At 39.1% G+C, this 14,734-nt stretch overlaps 2 protein-coding genes across 2 annotated transcripts in view; both read left to right on the forward strand.

Moving 5' to 3' along the window:
* The first annotated feature begins 226 nt into the window (after window positions 1-226).
* On the forward strand, window positions 227-1,789 carry LOC143039181 (uncharacterized). The gene is made up of 2 exons (XM_076209039.1): window positions 227-686; window positions 949-1,789. Exons 1-2 carry the CDS (start codon window positions 383-385, stop codon window positions 1,605-1,607), a joined length of 963 nt encoding a protein of 320 aa, XP_076065154.1. The 5' UTR covers window positions 227-382; the 3' UTR covers window positions 1,608-1,789.
* A 7,814-nt stretch (window positions 1,790-9,603) lies between these two features.
* LOC143039372 (uncharacterized) overlaps window positions 9,604-14,734 on the forward strand; it is a 115,509-nt gene continuing 110,378 nt past the window's right edge. Inside the window, exon 1 of the mRNA XM_076209282.1 lies at window positions 9,604-10,131. Coding sequence (XP_076065397.1) covers window positions 9,747-10,131 — 385 coding nt within the window. The 5' untranslated portion in view covers window positions 9,604-9,746. The remainder of the gene's footprint in view (window positions 10,132-14,734) is intronic.

Here is a 14,734-nt window from a genome sequence, read left to right on the forward strand (position 1 = left end):
AACTGTATGTTTTTCAATTGATGGGTGGTCTAACATCCATAACACTGGTCTGCGTCAAAAATGTTCCTGAGGGTTTCATAGATGATTCTTAATAAAATTTGTCTCCTAAATCCAAATCAAGCATTCATATTGCTCAATCAGGTCTAGTTTTTAAGATACAGACCAAGCTCCTTAGATGGCGTTAGAGAGCTCAGTCTCTAGCTGACCGCGAGCGCGAGTGGTTGTGTGTTGCTTGCTCACTCTCCAACTAAGTGTTGGTTTTTTAATCCATGACTTTTCTCATCTATGAACAGTGTTTAAAGTGTATTTCTAAAACTTTATTTATCTTTGTGAATTTTTTTGCAGGCAAATACATTAGCAAAACTCCTTATATTTCATAAAAATGAATAGAAAGTGTAAAAACAGTCCTGATAGATTTTGTTTTGTTTGTGGAAAGGTAACTTTTAGTGACCAGCAATGCACTATAACGCCGTTAGTAAAGTTCCTTTACAATGCATATTTTGGAATAAAGCTAGGTGATCAAGACAAAAACTTTGCTCCACATATGTGCTGCAAAGCCTGTGTCATAGCCTTAAGACGCTGGAGTGAGGGCAAAACGAACTGTTTGTCATTTGGTGTACCTATGGTGTGGAGAGAAGGCAAGGACCACATTACAGACTGCTATTTTTGCATGACAAATCTTAAAGGTGAGATAATTACTTTAACAATATAGTCCTTGACAAATCTAGAAATGTTTATACAAATCTTTTGGTAGCCTATTAAAATTGTAATTGTGTATAAAAATAGTGTATTATTCTGGTAGAAAAATTGTGGTTAAATTGTATATAAAAATTGATTGTATTTAAAAATTGTAAATTTACCTGGTATGAAAAATGTGTATAAAAATGTGGAAACGAGGGTCGAGTGAATTAAAAGTATGTAAATTAAGTATGCGAAACTTTTTTTCAGGTGTCAATAAGAAGAACAAACACACTGTAGTCTATCCTGATGTTCCTTCTGCCATTAAACCACAACCACATGGTCCAGGAGTTCCAGTTCCTTCTCCACCTAAAAATACTGAGCTACAAGACAATATAGAAGATATAGAAGTGGATGACACTGACACTTCAGTGACATATCAAACTACGTCTACAATGACTTTGCCAAGACCACTCACTCAAGGTCAATTAAATGACTTGACTAGAGATCTTGGTCTTTCTAAAGAGAACGCACAACTTCTTGCATCCCGTCTTAGTGAGAGCAACCTCCTCTCTCAAGAAACTACATACTTTTGGTTCAGAAATAGAGACGAAGAGTTTCGAAAGTTCTTTGCAGTTGATTCTTGCAGCTCTTTGGTGTATTGCAATGATGTAAAAGGTTTAATTGAGGCACTTGGCGTTCCTTACCAACCAAGTGAATGGAGGCTCTTTATTGATTCTTCTAGCAGAAGCTTGAAGGCAGTACTCTTAAATATTGGCAATAAAATGGCATCTGTACCTATTGGCCATTCAGTTCAGTTAACAGAAAGCTACAAAAATATGAAAGTATTGATTAATACAATCAAGTACTCTAACCACAACTGGTTAATATGTGGTGATCTCAAGGTAAGATATATTTTACTTTATTGAACTTGTTAAATATTTCAAGGAATGTTTGTTTCTAAATACCAATGACAGAAGGATATTATACACATATTAGTTTCTCCCTACCCCTAATAAACTTAGTGAAAATTGCCTATGCAAAAAATAGAAGTTCTTAGAAACCATGTACATCAATATGCATCAATATGTTTTCTTTCAGGTTGTGTGCCTTCTTCTTGGGATGCAAGGGGGCTACACAAAATATCCATGCTTCATGTGCTTATGGGATAGCCGGGCGGATAGTCTTCACTATAAGCAAAAAGACTGGCCATCTCGAGAGGCATTCCATATTGGCTGCCACAATGTGGTAGCTCAACCTCTAGTCCCTCCCAAAAATGTTTTACTGCCTCCTCTTCATATAAAGCTTGGCCTGATGAAGAACTTTGTCAAAGCACTGAATAAAGAAGGCCAAGCTTTTAAGTATCTACTGCAAAAATTCCCACAGATCAGTGATGCCAAGCTCCATGCAGGCATATTTGATGGTCCCCAAATTAGAACTCTGTTAAAGGACAAGCATTTTTACACCAATATGGAAGCCAGTGAACAAGAAGCATGGCGAGCGTTTAGTAAAGTAATCGACGGTTTTCTGGGAAATAAAAGAAGCTCAGAATATATCTCACATGTAAATGAGCTTATGAAAAGCTTGGAAAAAATGGGAGCTCGCATGTCGATAAAAATGCATTTTCTCCAGTCACATCTTGACTATTTTCCGGCAAACTGTGGAGATTATAGCGAGGAACAAGGAGAAAGATTTCACCAAGACATAAAGACGATGGAGACAAGATATCAAGGACGCTGGGACATCAACATGTTAGCTGACTATTGCTGGTGTCTTAAACGCGACGAACCAACATCGCTTCACAAGCGGAAGTCATCAAGGACTTCTTTTCTTGGAAAATAGTTTCTTTGCACTCCTGGGTAAGCTCATAAGTAGTCTGTAAGTTTAAAATTAATTAAAAGAAAGTCGAATTGAGTCGGTATTTTTTTTATTACAAGTAATTGTAATTTATTAAATAACTTTTATATAAATAAGGGATTTTTTCAAAAATGGCCCTTTTCTAAAAACAGTAGTGCGCTGTATCTCAAAAACCAGACCTGATTGAGCAAAATGAATGTCATATTTCAATTTAGGAGAACAATTTCGTTAGGAATCACTAAAGAAAACCGCAGGAACAGAATTTTTTTTCAAACGCAGGCCTGTGTAATGAGCCCATAATATGTGTCACTCTAACAACATCCACTGGTCAGATTTATTTAGTTGACACAATAGACACATCAGGGAAACCTCACACTGCTGAATATCTTCTACAACTTGTACAAAATTCGATCAAGAAGGCTGAACAAGATTCTAGTTGTCACATTGGAAGTGTTGTGACAGACAATGCAGCAAATGTCACCAAGATGAGAAAACTCTTGGAGGAATCGAGCGAACCTAAGCATATCGTCCTCACATGATAATGTAAAACAACATGTGGTCCATATAGTTAAATATTTTAGAAATAATCATTATGCTGCTTCAAAGTATCGGCAGGAAGGTGATCAGTGTCTAGTCATGCCCCAGGACACAAGGTGGAACACAATGTCAGACTGTCTCAAGGCCTATATAAATAACTGGCCAATTCTAATGAAGATCTGTGAAGTCAACAGGGAAGCTATTGATCCTGAAGTAAGAAACAAAGTATCAAATTTAGGCCTAAAACGTTCGGCTGAGGAATTACTGGATCGATTACAGCCAATAATAAAGGCTCTAGATGAGGTACAGAGTGACAAGTGCACTATTGCTCAAGCGGTAGATGTTTGGAAGAAATCACTTGGCCATTTCACAAACAATAATCAAGCTGAAAAACTGGTGAAAAAAAGCTATGAACAGTTTATCACCAAAGCTCACATACTTGCCAACATGCTTTATCCAACACTTCAAGGGAAAATGCTCAGTGCAGAAGAGGTGAATATTACTATGGAGTATGCCAATGAGAAATATATAACACTTGTTCCTGTCATTATGAAGTTTCAGGTAAAATCACCTCCTTTCCAGGCGTCCAAGTTTACTGAGTCTGTGACCAAGACTCTGACAGCTATTGAGTGGTGGGACTCACATACACCCATGTTGGACAGTGATATTATGTTATCAGTGCGTCAATTCCTAACTGCAGTAGCCTCATCATCAGGAGTTGAAAGAGTTTTCTCCTCCTATGGCCTTGTACACACAAAATTAAATAACCGCCTCGGTAATGAGAAGGCAGCCAAATTGGTCTTCCTTTTCAAGACAATGAACTCAAATGTAAATAATGATTAATGTAAATAAATGATTAATGTAAATAAAGATTAATGTAAATAATGATTTTCTTTAAAAAGATAAAAAAAAAAAAAAAGAAGAAAAATCGCCAACCCTGGTGTCCACTAACCTCATACAATGATACATGTTAAGTCCGGCTAAAATTGGCATTTCAAAGCATAATAGTGCCTTAAAAATAGTTTCTTATTTCACTGTAAAAGTTTATATTAACTTATACTGCATTGAATAAGTCAATAGTTGATATATTTGTCCTATATACAATTTTAGGTTTCTAGTTTTGATATATTTGTCCAATATAAAATGTTAGGTTACAAAGAAACAATGGCCTCCGCTAGCGGACCCAGGGGTCTGGGTGCGCACGTCCTGTGTAATAGTAGTCCTTGCGTATAATACAAACTAGGTAAACACACACACACACACACACACACACACACACACACACACACACACACACACACACGCACGCACGCACGCACACACACACACACACACACACACACACACACACACACACACACACACACACACATACACACACACACACACACACACTTTCAACGAACGGACGGCTTGAAGAACGCTCTGAAGAAAAGTGCAGATTGTGGATACCAACGCAAAGAGAAGTGCCTTTTTGTATTTGCAGGGGGGGGGGAAATTGCTCGTGAGGTAGTGGGAAAGTAAGGAAAGAGGAGAGGGGGAGGGATTGCTGGGGAAATGGAAGGAAATGAGGATGTGGAGGACTTGGCCCAGGCAGACGGGCGTAAGGTCAACATGAAACGACCACCGGACCAGCTCAGTGATGACGAAATGGCAAATAAAAATGTAAAGATTAGAAGTATAGAGAGGAGCAATACAGAAGAAAGTGACGAGAATATGTTCCAGGGATTTAAAGAGGGTGGGGGGGACACAACCCCCCCCCCCGACTGATAAGACTAGAGGAGAGAGTTGATAAGGTGATCGAGGACTTGGAGCGTAAGTTAGGTAACGTAGACTCCATTTTCCAAAGAATTGAAAGGTTGGAACAACTAGAGAAGGCTAACAGAAACTTAACTGAAGAAATAGAGGACCTAAAAAGACAGTTAGGAAATGTAAAGGAGGAGAATGAGAAATTGAAGAAGAATAGTAATGAAAACAGAGAGAAAATAGCTACAGAAGCTAAAAATTGGAGAATAACTCAAGAAGGGAATAAGGTTTCATTCACTGACATAGTCAAACAGCAATTGAAAGAACATAATGAAGACTCAGTTATTAAAGTGATGAGACAGAAGGAGAATATAGTAAGAGAATTAGCTGACAAAAAGAAATGTATAATTATATTAGGAATGGAAGAGAAACATAACCCAGATAGAACCGCAAGAATCAAGGAGGAAAATGAAAGAGTAAGCAGTTTATTAAAATTAGTCCAGGAAGATGAACCAGAAATTATAAAGGAAATTGAGGAAAAATTCAGACTCGGAAAATATAGTACAGATAAGACCAGACCAATTAAGATTAAATTCAGGTCACAAACAACAGCAGAGAAAATTCTATCCAAGACAGGGAAACTAGCAACAAATGATCAATATAAAAAGGTATGGATAAAAAGAGAAATGAATAAGGAGGAAAGAGAGGCAGAAAAGCAGAAAAGAATTGAAGCTAAGGCAAAAAACGAGGAAAGAACGGAGTCAGAGAAAGAGAGATTCTATTGGAGAGTAGTGAACATGAAAATAAAGCAGTTCGACATACTAAAGAAAAACATAAGGGAAACAGAGAATACAATGGAAGTGGCAGAAAACTAAGAGTGTCTTACACAAATATAGATGGATTGATAACAGGATTGAATGAACTGAATGATTATTTGAAAGAAAAAGAACCGGACATAATGGGAATTGTAGAAACAAAATTAAAAGGCCCACTACCACCCAACAGTGTAGGACATGATACATACAATTATTGGATTAGAAACAGAGAGAAAAAACAAGGGGGTGGAGTTATGTTCCTGACTAAGAAGGATATAAACGTGAAAGGTGTCATATATGGAAAGAATACAGTAGAGATGATTATGATAGAAGTGGAAGACCGAGATAAGAAGAGCAGAAAATTTGTGATCAATTATGTGCCTCCGAAAACAGCCTCATGGGAGGAGAGTGAACATAAAAGTATGTTAGAGGACACAAAGATAGCATTAACTAAAATAATGGAAGACGGAGGAAGAATAGTTATGATGGGCGACTTTAATTGCAAAGAAATCTGCTGGGAAGAAATGACAGTAAAGAGTGGTGATGACTCATGGGGAAATGCTCTACTTGAGATGATTACTGACCATTCAATGACACAATGGATACAAGAGAACACTAGGTATAGAAATGAAGAAGAACCATCGAGGCTAGACTTAATAATTACATCTGAACCTAGAATAGTAGACAAGATTGAATATAAAACACCAATAGGTAAAAGTGACCACATATTGATTGAACTGGAACTTAATGAAGAAAAATATATGAAAAGAAATGAACAATATAGAAAAGGAAGAATGATGTATGAAAAAACAAACTTTGATAAAATAAGAGAATTCTTCCAACAAGAAAACTGGGAAGAAATATACAAAGAAGAAACAACAGTGGAAGAGAAATGGAATATTTTGACAAAAATTTACAAAAAAGGAGTGGAAAAGTATGTCCCAAGACAAAAACAAGAAAAAGAATATGTAAAATGCTGGTACAACAAAAGTTGTAGGGAGTTAAAGGACAAAAGAGACAAAGCCTGGAACAGATGGAAAAAAGACAGAAGACCTGAAAAATGGAAAATATATACTGGTTATAGAAATGAATATGTACAAAAGTGCAGAGAGGAAAAAAGAAAATATGAAAAAGATGTTATAGAAAAGTGTAAAGATCAACCAAAACTATTCTACAGATTTGTAAACAATAAACTGAAAAACAAACAAGACTTAGAGAAATTAAGACAAGGAGGAGTTGAATACACTGAGGAAATGGAAATGGCAGAAATTATGAACAAACATTTTAAATCAGTGTTTACAAGGGAAAATATACAACCTGAAGAGATTGAGTGGAAGGAAAAAGTCCCCCCTATGGAAGAAATAGAAGTAACAAAGAATGAAATATTGACACACTTGGGTAATTTTGATGTCAGAAAATCGCATGGACCAGATGAAATAGCAAACTGGATTCTGAAAGAATGCAGGAATGAACTGGCAGACAAAATACATAGCATAATAAGCAGTTCCTTAAAAGAAGGAAAAGTTCCAGAAGATTGGAAAAAAGCAAATATAGTACCTATATATAAAGGAGGAAATAAAGAAGAACCTACCAACTATAGACCAGTCTCTCTAACAAGTACAATAGCAAAAATATGTGAAAGAATTATCAAAAGTAGATGGGTAAAATACTTGGAAAAAAACAACGTACTAAATCCAAGGCAATTTGGATTCAGACAAGGACGATCATGCGTCACCAATTTAATATGTTTCTATTCAAGGCTAATAGATATAATACAAGAAAGAGATGGATGGGCTGATTGTGCATTTCTAGACCTAAAAAAAGCTTTTGACAAAGTACCACATAAGAAGTTGCTTAAGAAATTAGAATATGAAGGAGGAATACAAGGTAAATTGCTAAATTGGATGGAAGACTTTTTGCAAGAAAGAAAAATGAGAGTAGTGATAAGAGATCAGCACTCAAAATGGAATGAAGTAATAAGCGGTGTCCCGCAGGGAACAGTTCTGGCCCCAATAATGTTTGCTATATATATTAATGATATGGATGAAGGAATTGAAAGCTATATGAGCTTCTTTGCAGATGATGCAAAATTACTGAAAAGAGTGAAAACTGAAGAAGATTGTGAATCACTACAGAGAGATCTAAATAAAGTACAGGAATGGAGTAGGAAGTGGGAGATGGAGTTCAATACAAAAAAGTGTAGTATAATGGAATTTGGAAAAAGCAAAAACAGAATAACAGGATCATATAATTTGGGAGAAGAAGGAATAAAAAAAGTAGAAAATGAGAAGGACCTGGGAGTCATTGTTATGAATAATATGTCACCTGAGAAACATATAAATAAGATTTTTGGAGAAACTTATAATTTAATAAGAACAATCAAAGTGGCATTTACATACCTGGATGAAGAAATGGTGAGGAAAATCCTAATCACCCTGATAAGACCAAGATTGGAATATGCAGCAACGATATGGTCACCAAGTACAAAAAAATGTATAAAAAAACTTGAAAGAATACAAAGAGCAATTACAAAACTGGCACCAACACTCTCAAAACTATCATATGAAGAGAGACTACAAAAACTTAAACTACAGACACTAGAGCAAAGAAGAGAGAGAGGAGATTTGATAGCTATTTACAGAATCATGAAAGGCATAGAAATTACTGATAGAGAGAATCTGATAAAATGGGATGACAGAAATACAAGAGGACACGGAAAGAAAATAAAAAAAGACAGCTATAGAAGAGATTTTAAAAAGAACAGTTTTCCTCACAGAGCAATAGAGAGTTGGAACAAGTTAGATGAGAAAGTGGTGTGTGCAAAATCAATACATGAATTTAAAAATAGTTTAGATAAAATGAGATATGAAGACGGGACCCCACGAGCATAGCTCCCCTTCCCGTAAAATACAACTAGGTAAATACAACTAGGTAAATACACACACAACTGGGACAGGAGAAGCACAGAAGGACATGGAAAGAAAAGAAAAAATAGCTACAGAAGAGATATGAAGAAAAACAGTTTTCCACATAGAGTGGTAGACACTTGGGACAAACTGGACAAGGAAATAGTGTGCGCAAAAACCATTCATGAGTTTAAAAGCAAACTAGACTCTGCGAGATACAAAGGCAGGACATCTCGAGCGTAGCTCCCCTTCCCGCAAAATACAACTAGGTAAATACAACTAGGTAAATACACACACGACTCGTGGCGCAATGGTTCTCGCTTGCCACTACGGCGGTTCGGGTTCGAATGCCGTCCAGGGCTGAAATAATTTCATTATCGCTGCGCTCCGGGTTGTTACTCCAACTCTCGTGGGCGGGGAGTTGGGGATGTGCGTGCGTGTAAGGTCTCGTCCGGGAGGTTAATAGCTGTCGATCACGAGTCCGACACGTGATCCAAGACCAAAGTAAATCCCACACACGCACGCACGCACTCACGCACGTACGCACGCAGATACACACACACACATGGCACAATACACAAGCACGGCACGACACACACACACACACACACACACACACACACGGAGGTCTGGGTTCGACTCTCGCCCGGGGCTGAAACAATATCAGTATCGCAGCGCTGAGGGGTGTTACTCCAACTCTCGTGGGCGGGGAGTTGGGGGTGTGTGTGTGTGCAAGGTCATAGCATTACCCATAGATCGGACCTACGAGCTCTGAGCTCTCTTCCAGGAGGGAAATAGCTGTCGATCACGAGTCCAACACGTGATCCAAAGACCAAGTGAATACACACACACACACACACACACACACACACACACACACACACACACACACACACACTCGCACGCACATATATACATACACACATGCACACATGCACTCACATTGCACCACACACACACACATACACACGCGCGCACACACAAGGCTTCTAAGTCGACAACATTTGCGTCTTAATTTGTTCCCGTGAAACGAGTCAGTCAGAGGTGAGAGTCAGAGCGACTATATGAAGGCCGGCTTCAGTTCCAGGGCTTCATTCCTGCGTGGTAGCGGTGTTCAATAGCATCGAGTGTCCACCGGTTACTCCAAGCGCCAATTGTTGGCTGGCTCATCGGGAAATTAGTCTTCTAAAAGTAATTACTCAGAACAATGACGGCGGAGGATTCCAAAGACGCAAAATCAGAGAAAACCGAGACTAATCTCGATAAAAAAGCGGCTTTCACCAAGAAGATTATCCGAATCATCACTGTGATGGCCTACGTGTCTGGGGTGTCAGGTGCAGGAGTGCTTCTGTCCCTGTATTACATCATCTTCTGGGATCCACAGATCAAAGGAACGCGTCCTAGGGGGTACCTTCGCGCCGACCCTTATACTGCCGACGCGCCAGTCAGTGAAACGGTCTATGAACACGACCCCCTGCAGCCTATGGCTCTAACGGCCGCCGCAGCCCACGTTCCAGTCGTCGATCCGCGTGGTGATCAAATGCCAAGTGATGACCACTACCCACTGGATTATCAAAACAATCATTCTGCAGGTAAGGAGGGAGGAGGGAGGTGGTATAGCAAAGCAGATAGCAACGAATAGGAGGCCCGCCGACTCTCAGCCGGCTACATAGGTACCATCTGAGGAGTGTTTCGAAATCTCTACCGAATTAAATCGTGTGGTGTGTTCTCTAGAATAGAATTGTTAACTGCAATGACACTACTCACCGGGTTAGTTGAAGAGTAAAGGATTCTCCCAAATCAAATAATTTGGCATTATATAATAAAGATATAAATTGTAACGACTCCCTGGGCAAATGAAGGTAGCTAAGATAAAGCCTATGGTTTCATAATTCAGCTATCGTTTATTTTACTTTTCAGTAGTAGTGAAAAGGTAAAAATTTAGAAGTACACACCTATGCGATATAACAATAGAAAATTATATATTAATTTTATAAATTGTAATACATGAACGTAATATTAATTTTTCTTAGCGGAAATCAATAAAAGAAATTTAAGCTAAAAGGGATACACTAACGAACGGAGCCGCGGCTACTGTTTGAGACCCCATCTTTGTTTTGATAGATGCGGAGTTGATAAATTAAAGTATGATAAATTCATCTAACCTAACCTAACTTAAGCTACTTTTAGTTATTCGGTGCCTGTAATTCTAGAGGTCATCAGGGTCGTCGTCATCAGGGATGGTGACGGTGAGCTTTGGCATACGATCGGACTGATGGGTGTAAAGGAGTTTCATAGCTTGAATAAGTGCATGAAGCTCAGCTCCGTAGTGCTGTTTAAAAAATGAAGCGTGGTGACGTCACTTGGAGTGGGAGAACACCCGGTACACAACGTCAACGCCATCGTCAAATTAACATTTACAAGGCGTCTCGAACTTATCGTCGAAGATCCATTCGGTAGTGTATTTGTTCTGAATTTTTTCTTTCTTTCTTTCAGCCAAGAAAAACGTATATTACGTTGATGTACTATAATTTACAAAATTGATATTTAAATTTCTATTGCTATATCGCGTAGGTGTGCGCTTAAAAAGAAAATACCAATGAAAGTCTACGTAATGATGGATCTTGAAGGATGGAATATTTAACAAACTGAAATCCAGGAATCTTGTGTGTAGAGAGTATTAGGGAAGTAGATAAGATATCACAACTCCGTTTTTGCAAAGTTTACAGTCATTAGTGCAATCGCGTCGTATCTCTGAGTTTATTCATATCTCGATTAACGCGTATCATTGTATTGAAAACAGACATTTATTTATATTGCTGTTACTCCGGAGAATGATATATATAATTAATATATTTGATCGTAGTTGGAGTACCGAGTGATTGAATACATACATACATTACCAGCTAGAGAACAGAAATTATTATTATTTTGTTTTGTGCTGTTATTGCTCATTCTATATTTCTGTTAATGATCTGCCATTACCATACACGTAAAGAAAATTGCATGGAAGTGATGCCATTGCAGCAGTGCTATGGCATGTAAATGGAAAAATCCATTAAACCCATTCGCTTGCTCTAGTAATCTATCTGTAATTTACATACATATACATACATATACCAACGGCTTCCCTCCCCCCCTTACAAGGGAGGTAGCCAAAAAACAAAGGCATAAAATCCACTCCCACCTATTCCATCCCCACATACTCCACTCCTATTCACTCACTCCTCCTTCCATCTTATTTTGGCTCCTCCTGGATGACGGGTCATCCCTGCATCTCGCCCACTGCCCTGGGTCAGAAGCAATGTAGCAAGACACAGCACATCCACAGCAAGACTACTTCATTTAATCGACGACCCCCCCCCCTCTCCATCCCCTCATACAGAAAAGGAAAAGGCGACGAGAAATATTTTCCGGGCTGCGTCAAAAAAATATTCACACTTACTCTCACCCCCATCACCCACTCCCTTCCATGCATTATAGCACCATTCTTCACTCACCCCTATCTTCTGTCTTTTCCCTTTCTTCCTCAACAGACATTGCCAATGCACCTTTTATCTCATCTATCTCATCTTTGGTCGCCCCCTCATGTTCATTACCTCCACCTCTGCCTTCCACACCTCTTTTACTAATATTTCTTCACATTCTTTCCATGTATCCAAACCATCCCAAAAGTCTTTCATCAACCCTATCTCCCAACTCCCTTTCCACCCCTGTTCTCCTCCTCACCTCCTCATTTCTCACTCTATCTAGCCTAGTAACCCCTATCATACTTCTCAGACATTTTATCTCAAACACATTCAAACTCCTTCGCTCTACCTCACTTCTGTTCCATGTTTCTGCCCCGTACAGTACTGTTGGCACAATCATTCCTTTATACAACCTCATCTTAGCATCCAATCCCAAATGCCTATTTCTCATTACACTTTTCAATCACCCAAGGCATTTATTAGCTTCTCTCAATATACATTCTACCTCCACCTCTATTCCTCCCTTTCCTGCCACATTCCCACCCAAGTACCTATCATCTTACATTTAACCACATTTATCTTCAACTTCCTTCTTTCGCACACCTTCCCAAACTCCGTCTCTAACTTGCTTAATCTCTCCGATCCTGCTACAAGCGTAGTGTCGTCAACAAGCAACAACTGGCTTATCTCCAATTTTTCTCAATTTTCTTTAACCATCTCCAATCCCTGACCCATTACCCTTGTATTTACCTCTCGCACCACCCCACCCATACTTAAATTGAACAGCCAAGGCGACATAACACATCCCTTGCGAAGTACCACCTTAACCTCAAACCACATTTTCCATTTCTAATTCAAACTCTCGTAAAAAAAAACCTTGCGTGCTTTTAACAGCTTTCCTTCTATCCCATATACCTACAATACCTCCCACAGTGCCTTCCTGTCTACCCTGTCATAAACATTTTCTAAATCCATAAAGGCCCAAAAACATCCTTACCTTTTCCTATATCTTTCTCACATATATGCCTTACCGCAAAAATCTGATCCACACAACCCCTATCAGTCCTAAACCCACACTGTTCCTCACCAATTACTCCCTGTCTTCCTCTCCTAATCCTCTCAATCAAAACCCTCTCATAAGCCTTCCCAACTACAATCAACAAACTGATCCCTCTGAAACTACTACACTCACACTTGTCTCCTTTTCCCTTATAAAGTGGAACTATACAGGCACTCTTTCAGTCCTCCTGCACTCTACCCTCTTTTACACAAACATTAGACAACCTCACCAGCCAGTCCACCATCACTGTACCTCCCTTTTTTAGACACTGCATGACACCCATCTAACCAAGGTGCTTTGCCTGCTCTCATCATCTTAATAACTACTTTCACCTCATCTTTCTTTATTTCTCTTTGATTTTCCTCATTCATAATTGTCATTTCCTTAGCGCTTCCTAGTGCAACTACCTTTACCTCCCTATCCTCCTTCACATTTAGCAACTCCCTAAGATACTCTGCCCATCTTCCTCTTACTGCCTTCTCTTCCATTATCATCTCTCCATCTGCACCTTTTTTACCTTTTCTTCTCTACTTGATTTACCTCTTCCTCTCTTAACTTCCTTCCATTTTTTTTTATTACTTTAAAAAATTTGGTCATACTCTTACCCCATTTCATATCTGCTCTCCTCTTTGCCTTCTTTATCTTATGTTTTACTTCTTTTTTCTTTTCTTTGTACCTCTCATATGATTCTCTCGTCCTATTTTGTAACCAATCTGTGACTGTTTGTTTCTTCTCTTATACAACCTTCTTTTCTTCCTCATCCCACCATTCACTACCCTTCCTTCTATTTCCTCCTATCTTGTTCCACACACCATCTTTACACACCTTTTGACTCTCCTTGAAATATCTCCGTTCCTCCTCCACTCCTAGGTCTACCCTGTCCTTCACTCCCTCCTACTCCTCTCTCAGCGTCTTCTTATACTCCTTTTCTTTCTCATTGAAGCAGTTTACTCTAAGCACCCCCCTACCTTCTGTCCCTTTCCTCTTTCTTCATCTATCCTCCACTCTCAAATTACCTTCCAAGAAATTATCTGATATTCCCTCACTCTCTTCCCTAAGAACATGTACATCCAGAACAATCCCTACCCTTCTCTTTGTTACCACTACTACCTTACCTTACCGTCGTTCCATATCCTCTTGGACTTCGGCAACCATGGAGCGCCACCGTTCACGGTCCCTAGTTACTTGTGACATCTGTACTGGTTTGATTTGTTTTCCCGTCGTCCTCATCAGCCCGTCCATATACACTGCTTTCCTCTTGCTCTCCTTCCCTCCACCATTCAGTCATCACCACCTCTTCCAACCGTTCCCTCCGCATTATATGTCCTAAGAATCGCAACTGTCTTTTCCTTAGTCCATTAAAGTCCACCGAGTGTTCCTATTTGAATCATAAAAGGCGAAAAAAAAAAAAATGGACGGGGATAGGACTAGGCATCTTACTCTCTGTAGCCCCAGAGGGGACATTCCTAAACAATGCAAAGGCATAAGAGGGTCTGGGAGGAGTTTTCCAACCAGAACCCTAAGGTTTGGGTCTTTTAATGTGCGTGGGTGTAGTACAGATTAGAGTAAAAGAGAATATATAGGCAGTATGTTTGTGAGGAGAAAGATGGATGTGTTGGCATTGAGTGAAACTAAGTTGAAAGGTAAGGGCGAGTTTGAGTTTGT

Source organism: Oratosquilla oratoria, chromosome 26 (genome assembly GCF_046742065.1).
Source record: "Oratosquilla oratoria isolate Oo_2021 chromosome 26, ASM4674206v1, whole genome shotgun sequence".
Lineage (NCBI taxonomy): Eukaryota > Metazoa > Arthropoda > Malacostraca > Stomatopoda > Squillidae > Oratosquilla > Oratosquilla oratoria.